The sequence below is a fragment of the Drosophila bipectinata genome, chromosome 2R (assembly GCF_030179905.1).
Source record: "Drosophila bipectinata strain 14024-0381.07 chromosome 2R, DbipHiC1v2, whole genome shotgun sequence".
NCBI classification, from domain to species: domain Eukaryota; kingdom Metazoa; phylum Arthropoda; class Insecta; order Diptera; family Drosophilidae; genus Drosophila; species Drosophila bipectinata.
This window is the reverse complement of record NC_091737.1, coordinates 8,116,309-8,131,421: the sequence shown is the minus strand read 5'-3', so window position 1 is coordinate 8,131,421 and position 15,113 is coordinate 8,116,309. Positions and strand designations below refer to the sequence as shown.

At 41.8% G+C, this 15,113-nt stretch overlaps 1 protein-coding gene across 36 annotated transcripts in view; it reads right to left on the bottom strand.

Annotated features, from left to right (window-relative positions):
- shot (dystonin-like protein short stop) overlaps positions 1-15,113 on the bottom strand; it is a 74,841-nt gene that overhangs the window by 53,113 nt on the left and 6,615 nt on the right. For 9 of the 36 annotated variants that reach the window (XM_017251108.3, XM_017251106.3, XM_017251105.3 and 6 more), the window contains exon 1: positions 1,069-1,713. In XM_017251108.3, coding sequence (XP_017106597.2) covers positions 1,069-1,582 — 514 coding nt within the window. In that variant the 5' untranslated portion in view covers positions 1,583-1,713. Of the gene's footprint in view, positions 1-1,068; positions 1,761-3,867; positions 4,087-13,497; positions 14,019-15,113 lie in introns of those variants that run through there. The other 27 variants (XM_043210887.1, XM_070278955.1, XM_017251134.2 and 24 more) reach the window with 12 other exon arrangements.

Here is a 15,113-nt window from a genome sequence, read left to right as displayed (position 1 = left end):
TTCGTTTCCGGCATTCGTGGCAAATGAAAAACATGTTTTCCTCAATTTGTGCTGCCATCTACCTTTATATATTTATGAAACCGCGACGGATTCATAATTGAAATCCGTACAAACTAGATACAAACGAGAATTCGGCGAGAATAAGAGCCTGACTTGAAATGCAAATGATTTCCGCTCGGGCAATTAATAAATCTTTGTTAGATTTAGCAGGGAATACCAAATACATAGTCGGGTAAGCGGAGCTAAATGCGAAAATGGAACATGCTTGGGGGAGACATCAGTCTTGAAGAAAGCTGCGGGTTCTCTCTGGTTATACCCTTCAAGAGGGTACTATCATTTTGCTATAAAAGAGTGCCAGGGACCAGGGACTCTTTAAAACTGAGACCCTAGTTCGCTTACTTCTCGGACCTGCTTATAAAGACTCAGGGAAGAACCCTCATAAGAACCCCTTTATGAGAACCCCTTCTTCCCTGAGTCTTTATAAGCAGGTCCGAGAACTAAGTTAACTAGTCTCTCAGTTTTAAAGATCCAGATTCAAAACCTGGCACAAGTACTTAATTCTTTTAAAAGAAGTATATCATATATCGACTATATCATATAGCTTTCATATTAATCAGTTGATCAAAGCTTCCATAACTTTGTTGTTCTTGAAGATAGATGTTTGGGACTTTCCACAGATTCCATTTTTAGCCAAATAGTCGGTTCTATAAAGTTTCATTGGAATCGGGGGACTATATCCTATAAATGCTATATTACTTTGGCATTCTTGAACACCATATACCTTCAGGAAGACAAAAAATTGGGCACTTTTTCGAAATATCTGGACTTATACAGAAAGTATCTGTACGATCAACCAACTGCATTCAATATTTAAGATCTGGAAACCCCCATTTACCTCTAAGGGTGTATACCTCCTCCTATCTCTTATTATATTCACTTTTAATTAATTAAAATTAATAAAACTCTGTTAGGCTGGTCAAAGGTCATACAAACGGAGTAACAACATCAAAAACGAACGAAACGGCCAACTGGAAACATGCCTTCTAGAAATCTCTGACGCCCACTTACGCATTATGTCCCAATCTTCTATAAAATGATCCCAAATGGACATGCTACCTTTGAACTGGGTGAGGGCATCCTCGTAGCCACCCTGCGGCTGGGGCTGGGTGGATGAGTGTTTGGCCTTTTTGGGGGCCGCCGGGCTGGACTCGTACAACGGCGAGGAGGCACTGCCCGCGGAGTGGCGATGGTGCTGGTGGTGGTGCGACGGCTGCTGGTGGTGACTGTGGTGATTGTTGCTGTACAGCTCCCGATCGCGCTGCTCCCGCTGGACCTGGTGGTACTCCAGGGTACCATTGTTGCCGCCGCCGCCGCCGCCCGGAGACACAGAGATTCGGGCCGGGGACTGGCTGCTGCTGGTGGCGGCATGGTGGTAGCTCTGGTGGTGGTGGGTCGTCTGTCGCGACGAGCTCCTCTTCATCGAGTTGGAATTGGAGTTGGAGGAATGGTGGTGCGAGTGCTCGTTCTGCTGCTCGTTGGGATCGAAGCCCAGGCGGTCTTTATAGTAGGAATGCGATGTCATCTTGCGGGTGGCGATGGTGGCACATTAAGAGACTCGGCACACACACACAAACGAAGCACGCACTTTCTTAGATCTTTGGGCACTTTCTTCTTCAAACTTTTAGCACGTTTCAGATTTTCTAGAGTTTGTGTTTCAATGATGGCACTGTTGGTATTATTTTTGTAGCTCGTTCGCTTGACTGGAGTTTGGAATAAAGTGTTGCTTTTTTGAATAAATATTTGGATGTGTCGTGTGGCGATCGCGATCGCGGTGATTCAGCCTCGAGTTTCGCGTACTTGAACGTGAAATCACCGCAAAGTTGCAATTAGTGAGAGATACCAACGACAAATACTAAACTAAATGCATTCGAAATGCAAATAAAAGACTAAAATTAAGTAAAAGTTCTCGTTCAGGAAGTCGGTCTGCCTGCCTGCCTTGCCGGCATTTTGTTCCAATTGGCCGGTGGCCAAAAGAAAACGTGCTGGCCCGCCCCAGAAGTATCTAGCAGATACGAATACATGGTGCATTTTGTCGCCATGGGGCGAACGAACTGTACACAACAGATACAGAGATACAGATACTGCTTGGAGAGAAGGGCTCTGGAGATAGAGATCGCCGGCAGCCAAATTGAAATTTATAAAGATAAATTGAAACTGAAATCAGACGCAGCTGCACACACAAAGCCTCGAAGTAAAAGCGGCCACTTGAATCATTTCATTCCGCGTCCGATCTTTGTATCTCTCGCCTTGACAAATCAGAGATACACTGTCCACCGGGCAGAGATACTTTCATTTGCCAAAATTAGCAACTCCAGTGCTCTGATTCCATTCATGAGGTCAGCTTGGAGCGCTACAATGGGCATTAGTTATAAAGTAAAAATAAATAAATGCTCCGACACGCAAACAGCTGCGGGGCTGTCGCTCTGATTAGATACGAATACGAGAATATATAGCTATAATACCTATATACTCTGTATAGATATGGGAAATTTCTTCCTCTCTCTCTGGGAACAGGGCTCTCTAGTGTCTGTAGTTTACTTTCTGTCATATTTTGTTTACTTTTTGTCCACGAAAGGGTTTCCACGCCCCCCCGTGGGCCTAAAAAAAAAATCTGTACTGTCAGGGTTTTTGGTGGCGAGTTCATATCATTGATATTTCGCTTTTTGTGCATCTTTCACTTTGCTGCCATCGGATTTTCAATAATTTTCACTCATATTCCTGCCACTCTGTATTGTTTTTCTTTTCTTGGCGAGTTCCGTGTTCAGTTTTCCATTTCCATTCACATGCAAAATTTCACACAATAATTCGCGGAAAATAGTTGCCACAGCCTGAACTTGGCTTTGGGCCTCTCTCTTTCTTGGCTTTGGAGAGTTTCTCCTCCCCCGCCAGTCGTGGTGGCACAGTTATGCTGGCCAGCAACATGTTGCATGTTGCACACTCTCTCTCCAAGCCAGGCTTGGCCTTAGGAGAACCTGGAATTCCTGGCATGCGGCCAAGAAGGCAAAGAATACAGGTAGTATACAGCTAGGTAGGTAGGTAGCATGAGAGAGGACTTAGAGAGCCGTTGCATGCGTTTGGCATGACTAATTTGTCTCAGTATCTGCTGTGGCAGGGGCAGTGGCAGTGGCAGTTTCTGAAGAAAAACCCAAAACTTTGTGCGTGCAGCGGATCAGAAACAGAGACCAGATCGCCCCTAAAGAGCATTTCAAGCTCACCCAAAAATAAAAAAAAAACAACTAAAAAATCGGACAAAAAACTGGTTATTGAATGAAAAGCCAGCCGACAAAAAAAATGGCAAAAACAACAACCTCGACGACGCACAACTGAAAAGAAGTTGGGAGAAGTTGAGATTTCTTGGCCTGCGTTTCGACTTTGCTTTCCAGACTTGGGTTTGTTTTTTAAGACAAATATTTAAAAAATGCAAGACACAGCTGCTTTTTTTGCTGCCCGACCGTGGGCTGGAAAGAGATGGGATGGTCTGGGAACTTCCTTCGAAATTCGGTCTTTTATTTGCATTTCCAGTCAAGCGAAGAGTTCTGGCGGCGATAACAAGGCGCCTTCTTTCATTCAATTGTATTTTTTTTTGAGTTTTTTTTCTATTTTTCCGTTCGGTTTAGTCACTTGTTTATTTTTATAGTTTTTCGATGTCGCTTCCACTAAAGATAAACACTAGTTTTACGGCCAAGTGCCGTGTTGTTCGCTCTCATAATTGGAACTTAATAAGCCAACCGATAATTCATTTATTTTGCACTCGACTTTGCACTCGGACCGGACCGCGACTATTGGTAACTACTTCTTCTTCCTCACGTTTAGGGCCAAGTTAGACAAACGCGCTGCGTTCGTTGGCTGGGCGTGAGTGTGTGTTGTTGTTGCCACACCACACACACACACACACACTCTCGAAACGGTACGGTACACACACGCACACACACACACACAGAGGCACTGGTAAGAGAATTTCGTTCGTTCGTTCTTGGAGGAGAAACGCCCAACCGCTCGGTATCGTGGTTCAAATTCGAATGAGCACTTTTGCTGCGACGACTGGGTGCGCTCAGTGCGGCCTGGCCCAGAGTGTCGGATGAGTGGGATGGTGGGAGCGTGCGAGAGCCGTGAGCACTGGCTGGCAGCTAGCAGCCGAGTTACCTGAGCAGGTGGATTGTGCCAGCCACTGATTGCGTGGCCGCCTGTGTGGGAAGAGCGGTTGACAAAGGTAAAGAGAGTCCGAGATCGCTCTCCCACTCTCTGAGATGAGTGGCTTAAGCTCGACTCAAGCTGCATGAATGACCAAAATTGCCATCAGACTGAGTCGAAATACACATGAAGAAAATGCGATAAGAGCCAAGGCTGTTTCGAGATGGGGTTTATCCGAGAAACTTCCGGTTCTATTCAAAGAATTTCTTATTTTAATACAATTATAAATTAAAACTAAATATATTATACTTGAAATAAGCGATATTTCTTTCTGTGCCTGCCACAAGAAATAGAAATTCCTCATATTTGGTCAAAACTTTTCGGGCTTTCTGCGGGCCAGAGCCCAAGAAGAAACAATAAAGAAGAGAATAAAATAAACCGCTAATGGTCATGGCCGTTAATAAACACAAAGCCCTAATTTGGCTCTCGTCTTTTTTGTGGTTTATTAAAAAAAAAGAATAAGACGAGCTGCCAGCGATCGACACGCACTTGTAAACAAATTTGGGCACCAGCGAGTGCATTTTAGGGAACTTTTGTTAACAGACTTTATTTAAGAATAAGGTATGGGTGGGTGTATTAAAAATAGTGCAAGAGAATCCATAAAAATGTAAAATGCAAAAGATTAGAGAACTAAACACCAACTGATGAGCATAAGAGCGCCACATCTTTCAGTTTGAGTGAAGTTTTCCACTCAAAGAGAGAACTCTGCGCCACGATCAGCTGAGCGGCAGTGCGTGAGAGACAGGGCTCCCCCCTGATGCAATTCGGGGTTGGATTTTGGCTTTTCTTTCCATTTGTCGGATTGTGTCTCGGTTTTTGTTGGGAAATCACAAGCGTGATTATGAAAATGGAAAGTGGAATTGCACTGCCCGGCGGCGTAAGCTGATACCCAGTGTGGCAGGTAACCGAAACAGCTGTTCAACGGAAATGCTCTGCTCTCCAACCTATGAGATACACTCGGTCCCAAGTCACAATATTCGATCACCGGGTGAGTGAGTCAGAGTTTCGGGAATGTGACTAAGCCAGTGTCCATAAACGAGTATCGAATTTTTGGCGTAGGCTTGAATGCGACCAGGTTGGCTTTTTTCGGTTCTTGGTGGTTCTCTCTATTTGGTTCTCTATTTTGGCCAAAATAGCAGCCAAAATAGACTGATTAGCTTTTCTTTCAGTGTGAGACCCGCCTTCATTCATTTGCATGAGACTCTGACTTTCAGACTGGGTGTTACAGTCTCCGTCTCCGACTCAGTCGAGTGATTGCCCCATCTAGATAATCCAATCCAATCCAATCCAATCCAACACTTGGCCGTCATTTAGCTTCCCTCTTGGCCAGTCTGCCCCAGCAGAGGGCAGCCCACTTGCACTTCCACTTCCTCAAGTGCCCGCCATCGGAATCGATATATATTGAATTAAAAGCAACTGTTTATTTCATGCACTTGTTGTTGGCGTTGTTTTAATTGGTAATTGGCAATCGCACATCGTTGAGCAGATTTTGAACCACCGGGGCCAGTGGGTGGTTGGCTGGTTGGGAGTCAGGGAGGAGGCCCAGTTTAATTGCCAACTGATTGCTTGGCGTTTTGAATTGCCTTCTGGCACGCCAAGGGTGGTAGCTAAGTTGGCCAACAAAGAAAGGGCTGGGACCCGCCAATTTACATCCAACGGCAGGTTTAAAGGATAGCCATTTAAAGTTAACAAGCCGGATTATGGCTATATCTATTAGACAGACTCACCTACTTAGTCACAGAGCTGCTGGGCAGCTATCGCCTATTGTCTTTTGGAATTACTAAACCCCTGCCCACGCTTACGCCCAAGTCTTCGGAATTCCGCCTGTCACAGTCCACATCCGTCTCAAGGCACCCAGCAGCCACTCCTCCCACTGCCTCCCAACATCTCACTCAAACACTGAGCTCCAACTCGAGCTCAGACACTGCTGCAGACAATTTCCCGTTTTGCCGAGGAATGCCGGCAATTGCAATTGAAACCGAGGAGAGCCACAAAAACACTCAGAAGAGAGTCTGCGGAGAGCGGTGACAAGCAGAAAATATTCGCACAAAGTCATGTGCCTAACACTCTCGATTTAGTTTGCATAATTTGATAGATTCAAGATACACATACTAAGCACACACATCTACATTTTCAAGGCAGACTCTTGATTGGATGAAATATTATAATGCATTTTAAGATCAGAGCTACTGTCTATAAGATAGTAAGTATAGTAAATACTAAGACTCCCTGACTAAGAGTTACTATCTTTAAGATGGTAATTGTATAAATTACAATGAATAACTGCATTTTATTTAAAAATAGACGTATTATGATATTTTTCGTTTAATGACAAATAATTGAATGGATTAGGGGGTTATACTATTAAAGAATAAAAAAAAAAATACACATTTTTATGTAGTATATTTTAAGTATATATTTTTGACTTTTTGAAACCAATTTGTAATAATATTCCAGAGATATTTTCGAAGTTTTAGATGTATTTAGAAATAAGAAGCCGTTTTATGTATAATAAAGGATGTGCCTTTAAATATATACATATACATATATTTTTTTTGAAACACTATTTTTTTAAAACCAAACGCAGCAGAAAACCTTTAATTTTCAATCTATTTTTTCCAAATGTTGAATATATTATTAGTACTATATGTTATATATTATATATGTACTATAACTGGATATTAACATTATTTATTGAAATTTAATTGTAACATTTTTGTACAAAAAAATTGAGTTTTTGACTTAAAATCCCCCATTTTTAAATCTTTTTTCAAATTTAAAGAATGTCATTGAAATAGCATATTATATTATTTATAGACATTTTTTTTGTTACTTTCTTGTGAAGAATAAGTTGAGTTTTGTACTATAAGATAAAAACAAAAAACAATTTTTACGAGAAGTTACTACTATTTTCTATTATTACTACCATATTTACTATAATATTTTACTATACTATAATAAATATTAGTAGTTTCTCCCAATATAATAACAAATAGGCAATAAATAAACTATTATTGTTTGCATCTCATATTTTACAAAGATCTAATGAAAAAATTGCCTTTATTTATCAGTTTCCAACAAAGATTTGTAAGATTGAGGTAAAAAAGTGCTTAAAAAATTCCTTAAATAGTTATATACCCTTAGTTCTCCTTCCATTAAAAAAAAAATAGGAGAAAATCTCTTCCTTTTTACAATTGCGCCAGACTCTGTGTATTTTCCGGATATTTACAGTTCCGTTACCCCCTAAAACCCGATTGAAGGATGTCTGTGTACTTGTGGCATTAATTTCTGCAACTGACAAAATACCCAGAAAGATATGTGTGTCAACGTGGCATTTGCGGGTATTATTTTGAACAGTCACAGTGCAAACAAGGCGTATTGGAATGCCGGCTAAGAGCCCTCGACTGACTAACCGACTTCCACCCGCCGCTTTCGACTAAAAAATATACAAATATAGTGAAAAGTAACATTTCCTTCCCTTTTTCGGACTCGGTTTCGGGTTCGGGTTCGAATAATTCCCCCCGAGCTGGGCAAACAAAGGTGGCAGAAAAAACAATGGGTTATGGAATATTCGTGTAAGTTCACTTCACCTCCAAGGGTGCCCTGCCCCCTCAATTGAATTGCTGACCCACTGACGGCCCGGCAGACGTTACCCAGTAGTTGTGGGGGGTACTCCCAACCCCAAAGGTACAACAAAAAAAAAAAACAGAAACAGGTTTACAAGACGAACTGGTGGGCGTCTCTGTCTCAGTTGGAGACTTAGCATTCGCTGGTTGTTTACTTTTATTTGCGTGTAATGTCATTTAAATGATTGCTCGATCGCTGACAAAGGCCAACTTGTTTGGCAGCAGTGACGTCATGGTCACTCCACCCACACAACCACACAAGCACACAGATACACAGATACAGATACACAGACTATAAGATGTATAACAGGTCATAAATATCCATAAAGTGGATATCGGCTGGAGCTGAGATCACTGCAATTTCTGTGAAAGTCTCAAAAGCGGGGAACGCCTTGAATGAAACTCCCACAGGCTGTGAAAATAATGCCACTCGATGTATCGTGGTAGAAAATAAAAAAAACATTGCACAACGCCATATGCTTTTTTTTCGAAAATAACTCAAAAGTTAAAGTATCTTGACCTCGCATTGCCAGAGTGTTGCGTTTGCTGGCAATTAGTAGCGTAATTAAATATTTGTGTACAAATAATTCCCGGACAAGTGTGTGCCTATATATACCTTATTATTATGTCGGATATCATGGATTTTATTTATATTGAAGTGGCGGGCGGTCCTAGGCTTTGATCCGACAAATTGACACACAAAATTGCTTATCTTAATGAGTCAGAAGAGTTGTTTTTTTGGCCTCAACTGGAGGGTGCAGGGATGGATCTGGGAAAGGTGCCATATGGTGGCGCAGCCTTGGTGGGGAGTTGGATACCACACGTCCGTGTGACTCTGAATCACGAATGTCACCTGTCAGTCAGCCCCCAGCCAGATGTTTGTTTGGGTCTTTGGTACTACCACATTACCATTTTTTATTTTTTGGTAATATTTTGGGACTTTAAGCCATGCATAGTTAATACTAATGAGTAGACACGTGCCATTTTGAATGTATAATTAGTGAATTAATAAAAATAGGTATTTAAAGTCACTTTCTAAAAAGCATAAACTTCTTTGAAGACAACTTGATTAGAGATTACTAATTTGTGACCAAAATGCACATAAAAACCTCAACAACAATGTTGAGACTACTAAGCCAAGTCGAGTCCTCAAGTCATTAGATTCCAGAACACTTAAAAATGTCATAACTTGAGAGGAATAATTACCGCAAAAGGGGCAAGTCGATAGAGATATGGGGGAAACATAGAGAACGAGAAATGCAAATTGAATTGAAAACTAATTAGAGATATCTATACGAACACACAAGCACACCCCATTATTCAGATACAGATACGCAGCGCCAGCGCCGAATACATAACGACAATTAAAAGCCCCAAAAGCCAAAGAAGATGGTATGGTATAGGTTAGGAATACCGAATATATATAGAAGACCGATTCAGAGAAATACAGAAACAGAAGCAGAAGCAATAACTGAAGCCTAGAACAGAGAAACAGTTATCAGTTTTCAATTAACAACATCGTGTTGTGTCGGTGGGCGTATCTGTATCTCTCAGATACACAACAAACAACCGAAAATGGCGATAAAATTACAAACTCATAAAATAAGATACTCGTTCTCGAGAGAGAATTCTTCTATTATTACAGTTGATTGAAAGGCAGAGTACTGCCCACTTCCTTGTGGCAACTGTACTTCCGGTGGCAGCCACCGCCTGTTGCCGGGCCATTAAAGTGATCGAGCGTGTATCTGTGCCTAGAATATCTAATAGTTCTCAGATACATAGAGACACCAAGCCAAGCTAGATTTATTAATGAAAAGCTGTGCAGTGCATTCGGGGGATTGGCGCCCACCCACACCAAGGCCAAGCCTTGGGCCACCTCGATAACAATAACGATAACGATGGCGCGATAATGGGCCCACACCGCTCTTCAAAGCTTCAAAATGTCGATTAATGGTAATGGGACGGGCCGGGAAGGGTGATAACATCCATCTAAAAATAAGAATGCTGTCGAACGCTGTCAAAATAATCCGAAATCGAAATCGAAAATGGCTCGATACGAATATTATACCCACTACCCACTGGCCGGGCCAAAACTCAGCTGGCTTCTAACCAAAATTGGTCCAATCTGCGCAGGCGTAGCCCCAGTCTCCGACCAAAAAGTGAGCAAATCGCGAGCGATGGAAAGAGTTTAAAAATATCCACAAAACAATTGTAAACAAGAGTTGGCAAATATTATTTAATCGAAGCATTAACACATCTTTCAGGCATAGTAGGTCTGGGCCCATTCCCATCTAGGCCGTTTGTGGGGGCGTCTGGCAACCGTTACATGCATTTGCGGCCCGAATGGCGTGTGTGGGCTAACTGGCTGTTCAGGGCTAATTAAAACTCCAAAACCGACAAACAAAATGCCACAAAATGGGGGCTCAAGCCGGCGGAGTCTAAGCTCTAAGCCCGAAACTCCAACTTTTCATTTCACACGCAAAATCGACTCCGGAATCGGCTTTGGTTTTGGATGTGGATTTGCCTCTGGAATGGGAACATGGGGGAAACTGGTGTCTGTGGAGGTGGTATCTGTCTCCCTCCAGGGGCCTTAATCCCAGACATCAATCTCAATTTATATAAAATACTTGGAGCCACCGAGTCACAGTCGGGCTTGTTAAGGTAAAACAAGTTTTGTTTTCAGTTTTCAGTTTCATTGACGGTCTTGGGCGTTTCTCTTATTGAATCAATTTCAATTGAAAGTAATTACAATTGTGCGGCGAGTGCTGACGCATGTGCATTGTCATATCGGCCTCTTAATACCCCCAACAAGATTAAGTTTTGTTGCTAAAAGGAGATATAGATAGTGTTAGGGGTTATATGGGGGTTTCCCCATAATCAAAAGTGTAATAAGTCTATGTTGTAGGCAGGTGTGAAGGTAGAAAGATAGGAAATAGTCCGATCAGGGATAGAATTTAAGGATTTTAGGAGATAATTGTAGGATTCCATTTATGAATTAGAGTTGGATTATCCTATTCTTGATCCAGGGTTTTGATCCAGATGTCTTGTCAATAGTCCTAGGAATCGTATTTAATGTACTCCACTTAGTGGACTTAGGGATATAGAAATTGGCCGAGATGTAGTCATGAGTATGGGCCATATATGGGTCATTTTGAGTTTTCTATGGATTTGTTCTTTAAGGTTAAATGTTTCAGGGATTTGGCCAGATTGAGAACTAACTAGAGAGTATTCCTAGGAGTTTTTTGAGGATTCCATTGAGGTATACCAATAAGGTTCCAAAATTAATTGTCTTGATTTTGTAAAGGTATGTTGATTGAATAATGGCTTCTTTATTTTTGGAGAAAGATTAATTGGAGTAACATTATTTCCATTGAAGTTCCTCTTAAACACTCACACAAATATATAAAATATTTATCAACATTTTGGTTCCAGGGTTTTGATATGAAAATTGCAATTTGATCATATATAGACACGTTAGGCGGCTAATATCCGTTTACACCTGTATCCTGAATACCTGAAGAGAAGTCCCTTACACAACTTTATAAATTACCGATCCAAAAACTTTTTCAGGTCTTTTATAAGAGGGGATCTATAGGGAATCGTCCAAACTTTGCCACTCCGGAATTTGATCAAGATTCTTGAGAAATAACAATGACAATTGTTAGGGTTCACGAACACGATTTTCAATCATTACCACGTTTCTTATTAAAAATACGTATTTGAACCCAAAGGGAAAATTCGTTTCTATTATTTTTTCCATCACTGCATATATGTATGTGACTTATATTCAGAAGACTTAGCTCAAGATGCAGTGAAAGTCGAGATTATTAAAGGCCATTGCTGGAGTTGCAGGATAACGATTCCATTTGAAAGCTTCAGTGTATTTGCGTTTATCCCTCCAAAGGATTAAGCTTGCAAAGTCCGAGAGTTATCCAAGCTTTTAGTTGGTTTATTAATAAAATTTGTAGTGTTAATAATAAGAAAAGTGTCTAGAACCGAGCAGCTGCCAACAGCAAAATAGAGCACTCTCACGAGACAGGTGGAGAAATGTCGAGTCAAGTTTATGATAAAACTCTATAGGGTTCTAGGACGATCCCTTGAATCCTGATTCGCATTTGTATTTTCGGGCTGTTTCGTTTAAGATAATAGTATTATCTTAAGCATCAAATAATGCGATGGAGCTACGAATAATCAAAGTTTATTTATTTATTTCGTTTTTTTTTTTATTAAAGGGGTATTATTTGGGGATATAACATGAAGCGGTATAATTTAGTATATTTCAAAATTTTAAGATAGAAATATATTATTGATTGGAGAGAGATAATTATTATATGGGAGATATTCTCATATAGAAAGGATATTCCTCCAATATATGGAAAATATCTATTTCTTTATTGCATCTTCTTCAATACGGAATCCGTATTACGGATGAGGGTTCTTTCTTGAAAATGAATTCATGCGCAAGTTTCGAGTAGCCAGGTCTTAGTCCATGACATTTAATCATGTCGAATCTATTAATGCAATCTTGAGAAGTAATAGTTTGATTTTTAAGCCAGGTCTTATTTTGATTGATACTCTTGTAGGGTTTTGAAGTCTTATTCCATTTTTTCGTAAAATTCAAGTTTAATGAAATGTTCAGCTTTACTTTATTTATTAATTCTCTAACCTTAGTCATAACTTATAAGCTAAACTGCTACATCTTATGGAATAATTCATATTACTCTCCAACGACTTATTCTATGACTTAGTCGATATTATCTACATTATATATATATGTCATTATATCCACATCCAATTGACTTATTTTCAATCTCTCGACAAACATTCCTCAGATCCCTCTAGATGGATATGTAATTTATTTGCGTAGGCTTTGATCTGACATTCTCGGACTGCTCCGCCATCCCTCCGCCTTGAACTCCTCACTGCCAGAGCGTTTTTAATAGACACGGGCCTGGGCACAATGGGCCTGGGCCAACTATTCAATAGACTGCCACTCGGCAGTGCTTCCATTGCTGAAGTTTGGCCTTTTTTCATGTTTTTATTTTATTGTGCGGGACTAACAATGCCCTCGGGCTGCGACTGCGACATAAATTTCGATTTTTCTGTGTTGGCACTGCAAAAAGGCAGGCACGGCAGCAGGCAGCAGCCAGCAGGGAGGTGGAGGAGGACATAGACTCGCGTATAACCCATGGTTCTGTGGGCTGCGAAAAACTCCGTTGGCGGAACAGAAATAGAATTACAAGTGACTGACAGACAAAACCGGCAGGCGGGCATGGGTGATAGAGGGGTGGGAGGGGGCACTGTACATGTTGCAAGTACAACACACACCCAAGAACGGGGCACCGACTGGGCGGAGGCTGCCACCGTTAGCGTGGAATTAGCGCATAATAACGCTGCGTCGATGAAAAACGAGTGGAATTGCGAGCGCAGTTTGACAAGCACTGTCGGGTGCAATGAACCACCGAGTGGTGCTGGTGCCGGGTGGGGTGGTGTCTGGTGGGTTGGCCAAATATTTGCTCAGCATATTGCCATTTCAATAGAGAGTTATCAGCCGGGGATTACCTCAATGGCGCCACAGTGGTCGAAGGCTTAGGGAAAAGTATCTTGCAGATACACTTACCTGCTATGCGGAGAACCGCTCGATCCGCCGGGTCCAGCTGCAGGATGCTGAGCGGCTTGTCCTTAGCCCATTCGCTAAGGGATTCGCGATCCATCATGATGTTGGCGGCACTCCCCGTCGATGCATAGAGGCGACTCCGGCGCTGGCAGAGCTGCTGCTCGGATTGGTGCAACCGCGGCTGCAGCTGCAGCGTGGGGCACGACGGCGATGGCGACGATGGTGACGGCGAGGGGGAGTGATGGTGATGGTGGTGGGGGTGGTAGTGCTGCTGGGCCGCTCTACCGCCGAGGAGTGCCGCCGCCTGGGGGGAGTGGGGCGACTGGGGGGTGGAGCGTGAGCGGACGTAGCTGCGCGGGGACGCCGTGTTTGCAGTTGATCGGCAAGCGTGCTGCCGGGACGGTTCAGGATCCTTAATCCTCGCCTATTGCACACAGTGGGGTGTGGGCCGTGGCTTAACTTTAAATTGGTTTACCTATCTAGAATTTGGCTAGCAACATATTTGCTAAAATTTAATACTTTAACTGAAAAAAAATAAAAGAAAATAAAGAAATTTTATTATATTTTGTATTTTTCATTAAAAAACTTAATATTTATTTAATTCACTTTCTTTTACAGTTTTAGAGTCCAAACACACACACTTCTTATAGCCTACTTTTGGGCTGTTAATTAAAATTACAGTTTTGTGATTAATTCACCGCCTATTTGCATATTTCGTGGAGGAAGCCGAGGAATCAGGAGAAAGGGGAGTAAAATACCTTATCGTTGAGCTCTCATTTTTTTCATATATGTAGTATGTAGGTCATTGGCAAATTAAACAGAAAACAATAAGCCATAAATAGCAAAAATATTTCTGATAATCCAAACACAGTTTTAGATCAATTGTGTCTCGGCTAAGCTTTCACAGCCACTGTGAATGAAAGGTTAAAATGCACAACGGAAACTAACAACCGCAAAACCCACAATAACAACAACACAAAGGAAACCACAAAGCAACAACAGTTGTTCGATTGAGAGGCACACCGTGTGGGAAGAGTGCAACGAAATGTCAACAAAAAACCGCAGAAAAAGGTGCAAAAACAGAGACCGAGAGAGAGAGAGAGAGGGAGAAGGAAAGGAGAGCGACCGGTTTGTGGCCGTTAGAAGAGTATACGCATGCGCAAAGTTTTTGTACGGGAAATAAAAAGAAAAAGGAGTATAGAGCCATTCAGAGAGAGATATAGATAAGCGAAGAAAGACTCTGATGCAGCTGGTGGTAAAGCCATACAAGAAACGAGAAGAACTTGAATTGTTATTGGTTTCGTACCGTTATTAGTGGGCAGAGAGAGGCTCTCTTCTAGGATATCTATATTTTTCATACTCTCCTTAACCTTACTCTCCCCCACTCCCTTCCCTGCTCTATAAATACTAACACCTTTTAGTTAGTCTTGATGGCCAATTATCGCCTCTAAATATTTGCTATTGGAAATCGCTATGGCTCGAGTGCCGCGTGGGATCGACGACTTTGGGGCTTTTGTTTTTTTTATCAGCTGCTGCCGGCACATAAACAAACTATAACTGTATAGCGTAAAATCGCTCCATAAATGCCAGCCAGGCGCCTAAATTCGGAATATCGAGAG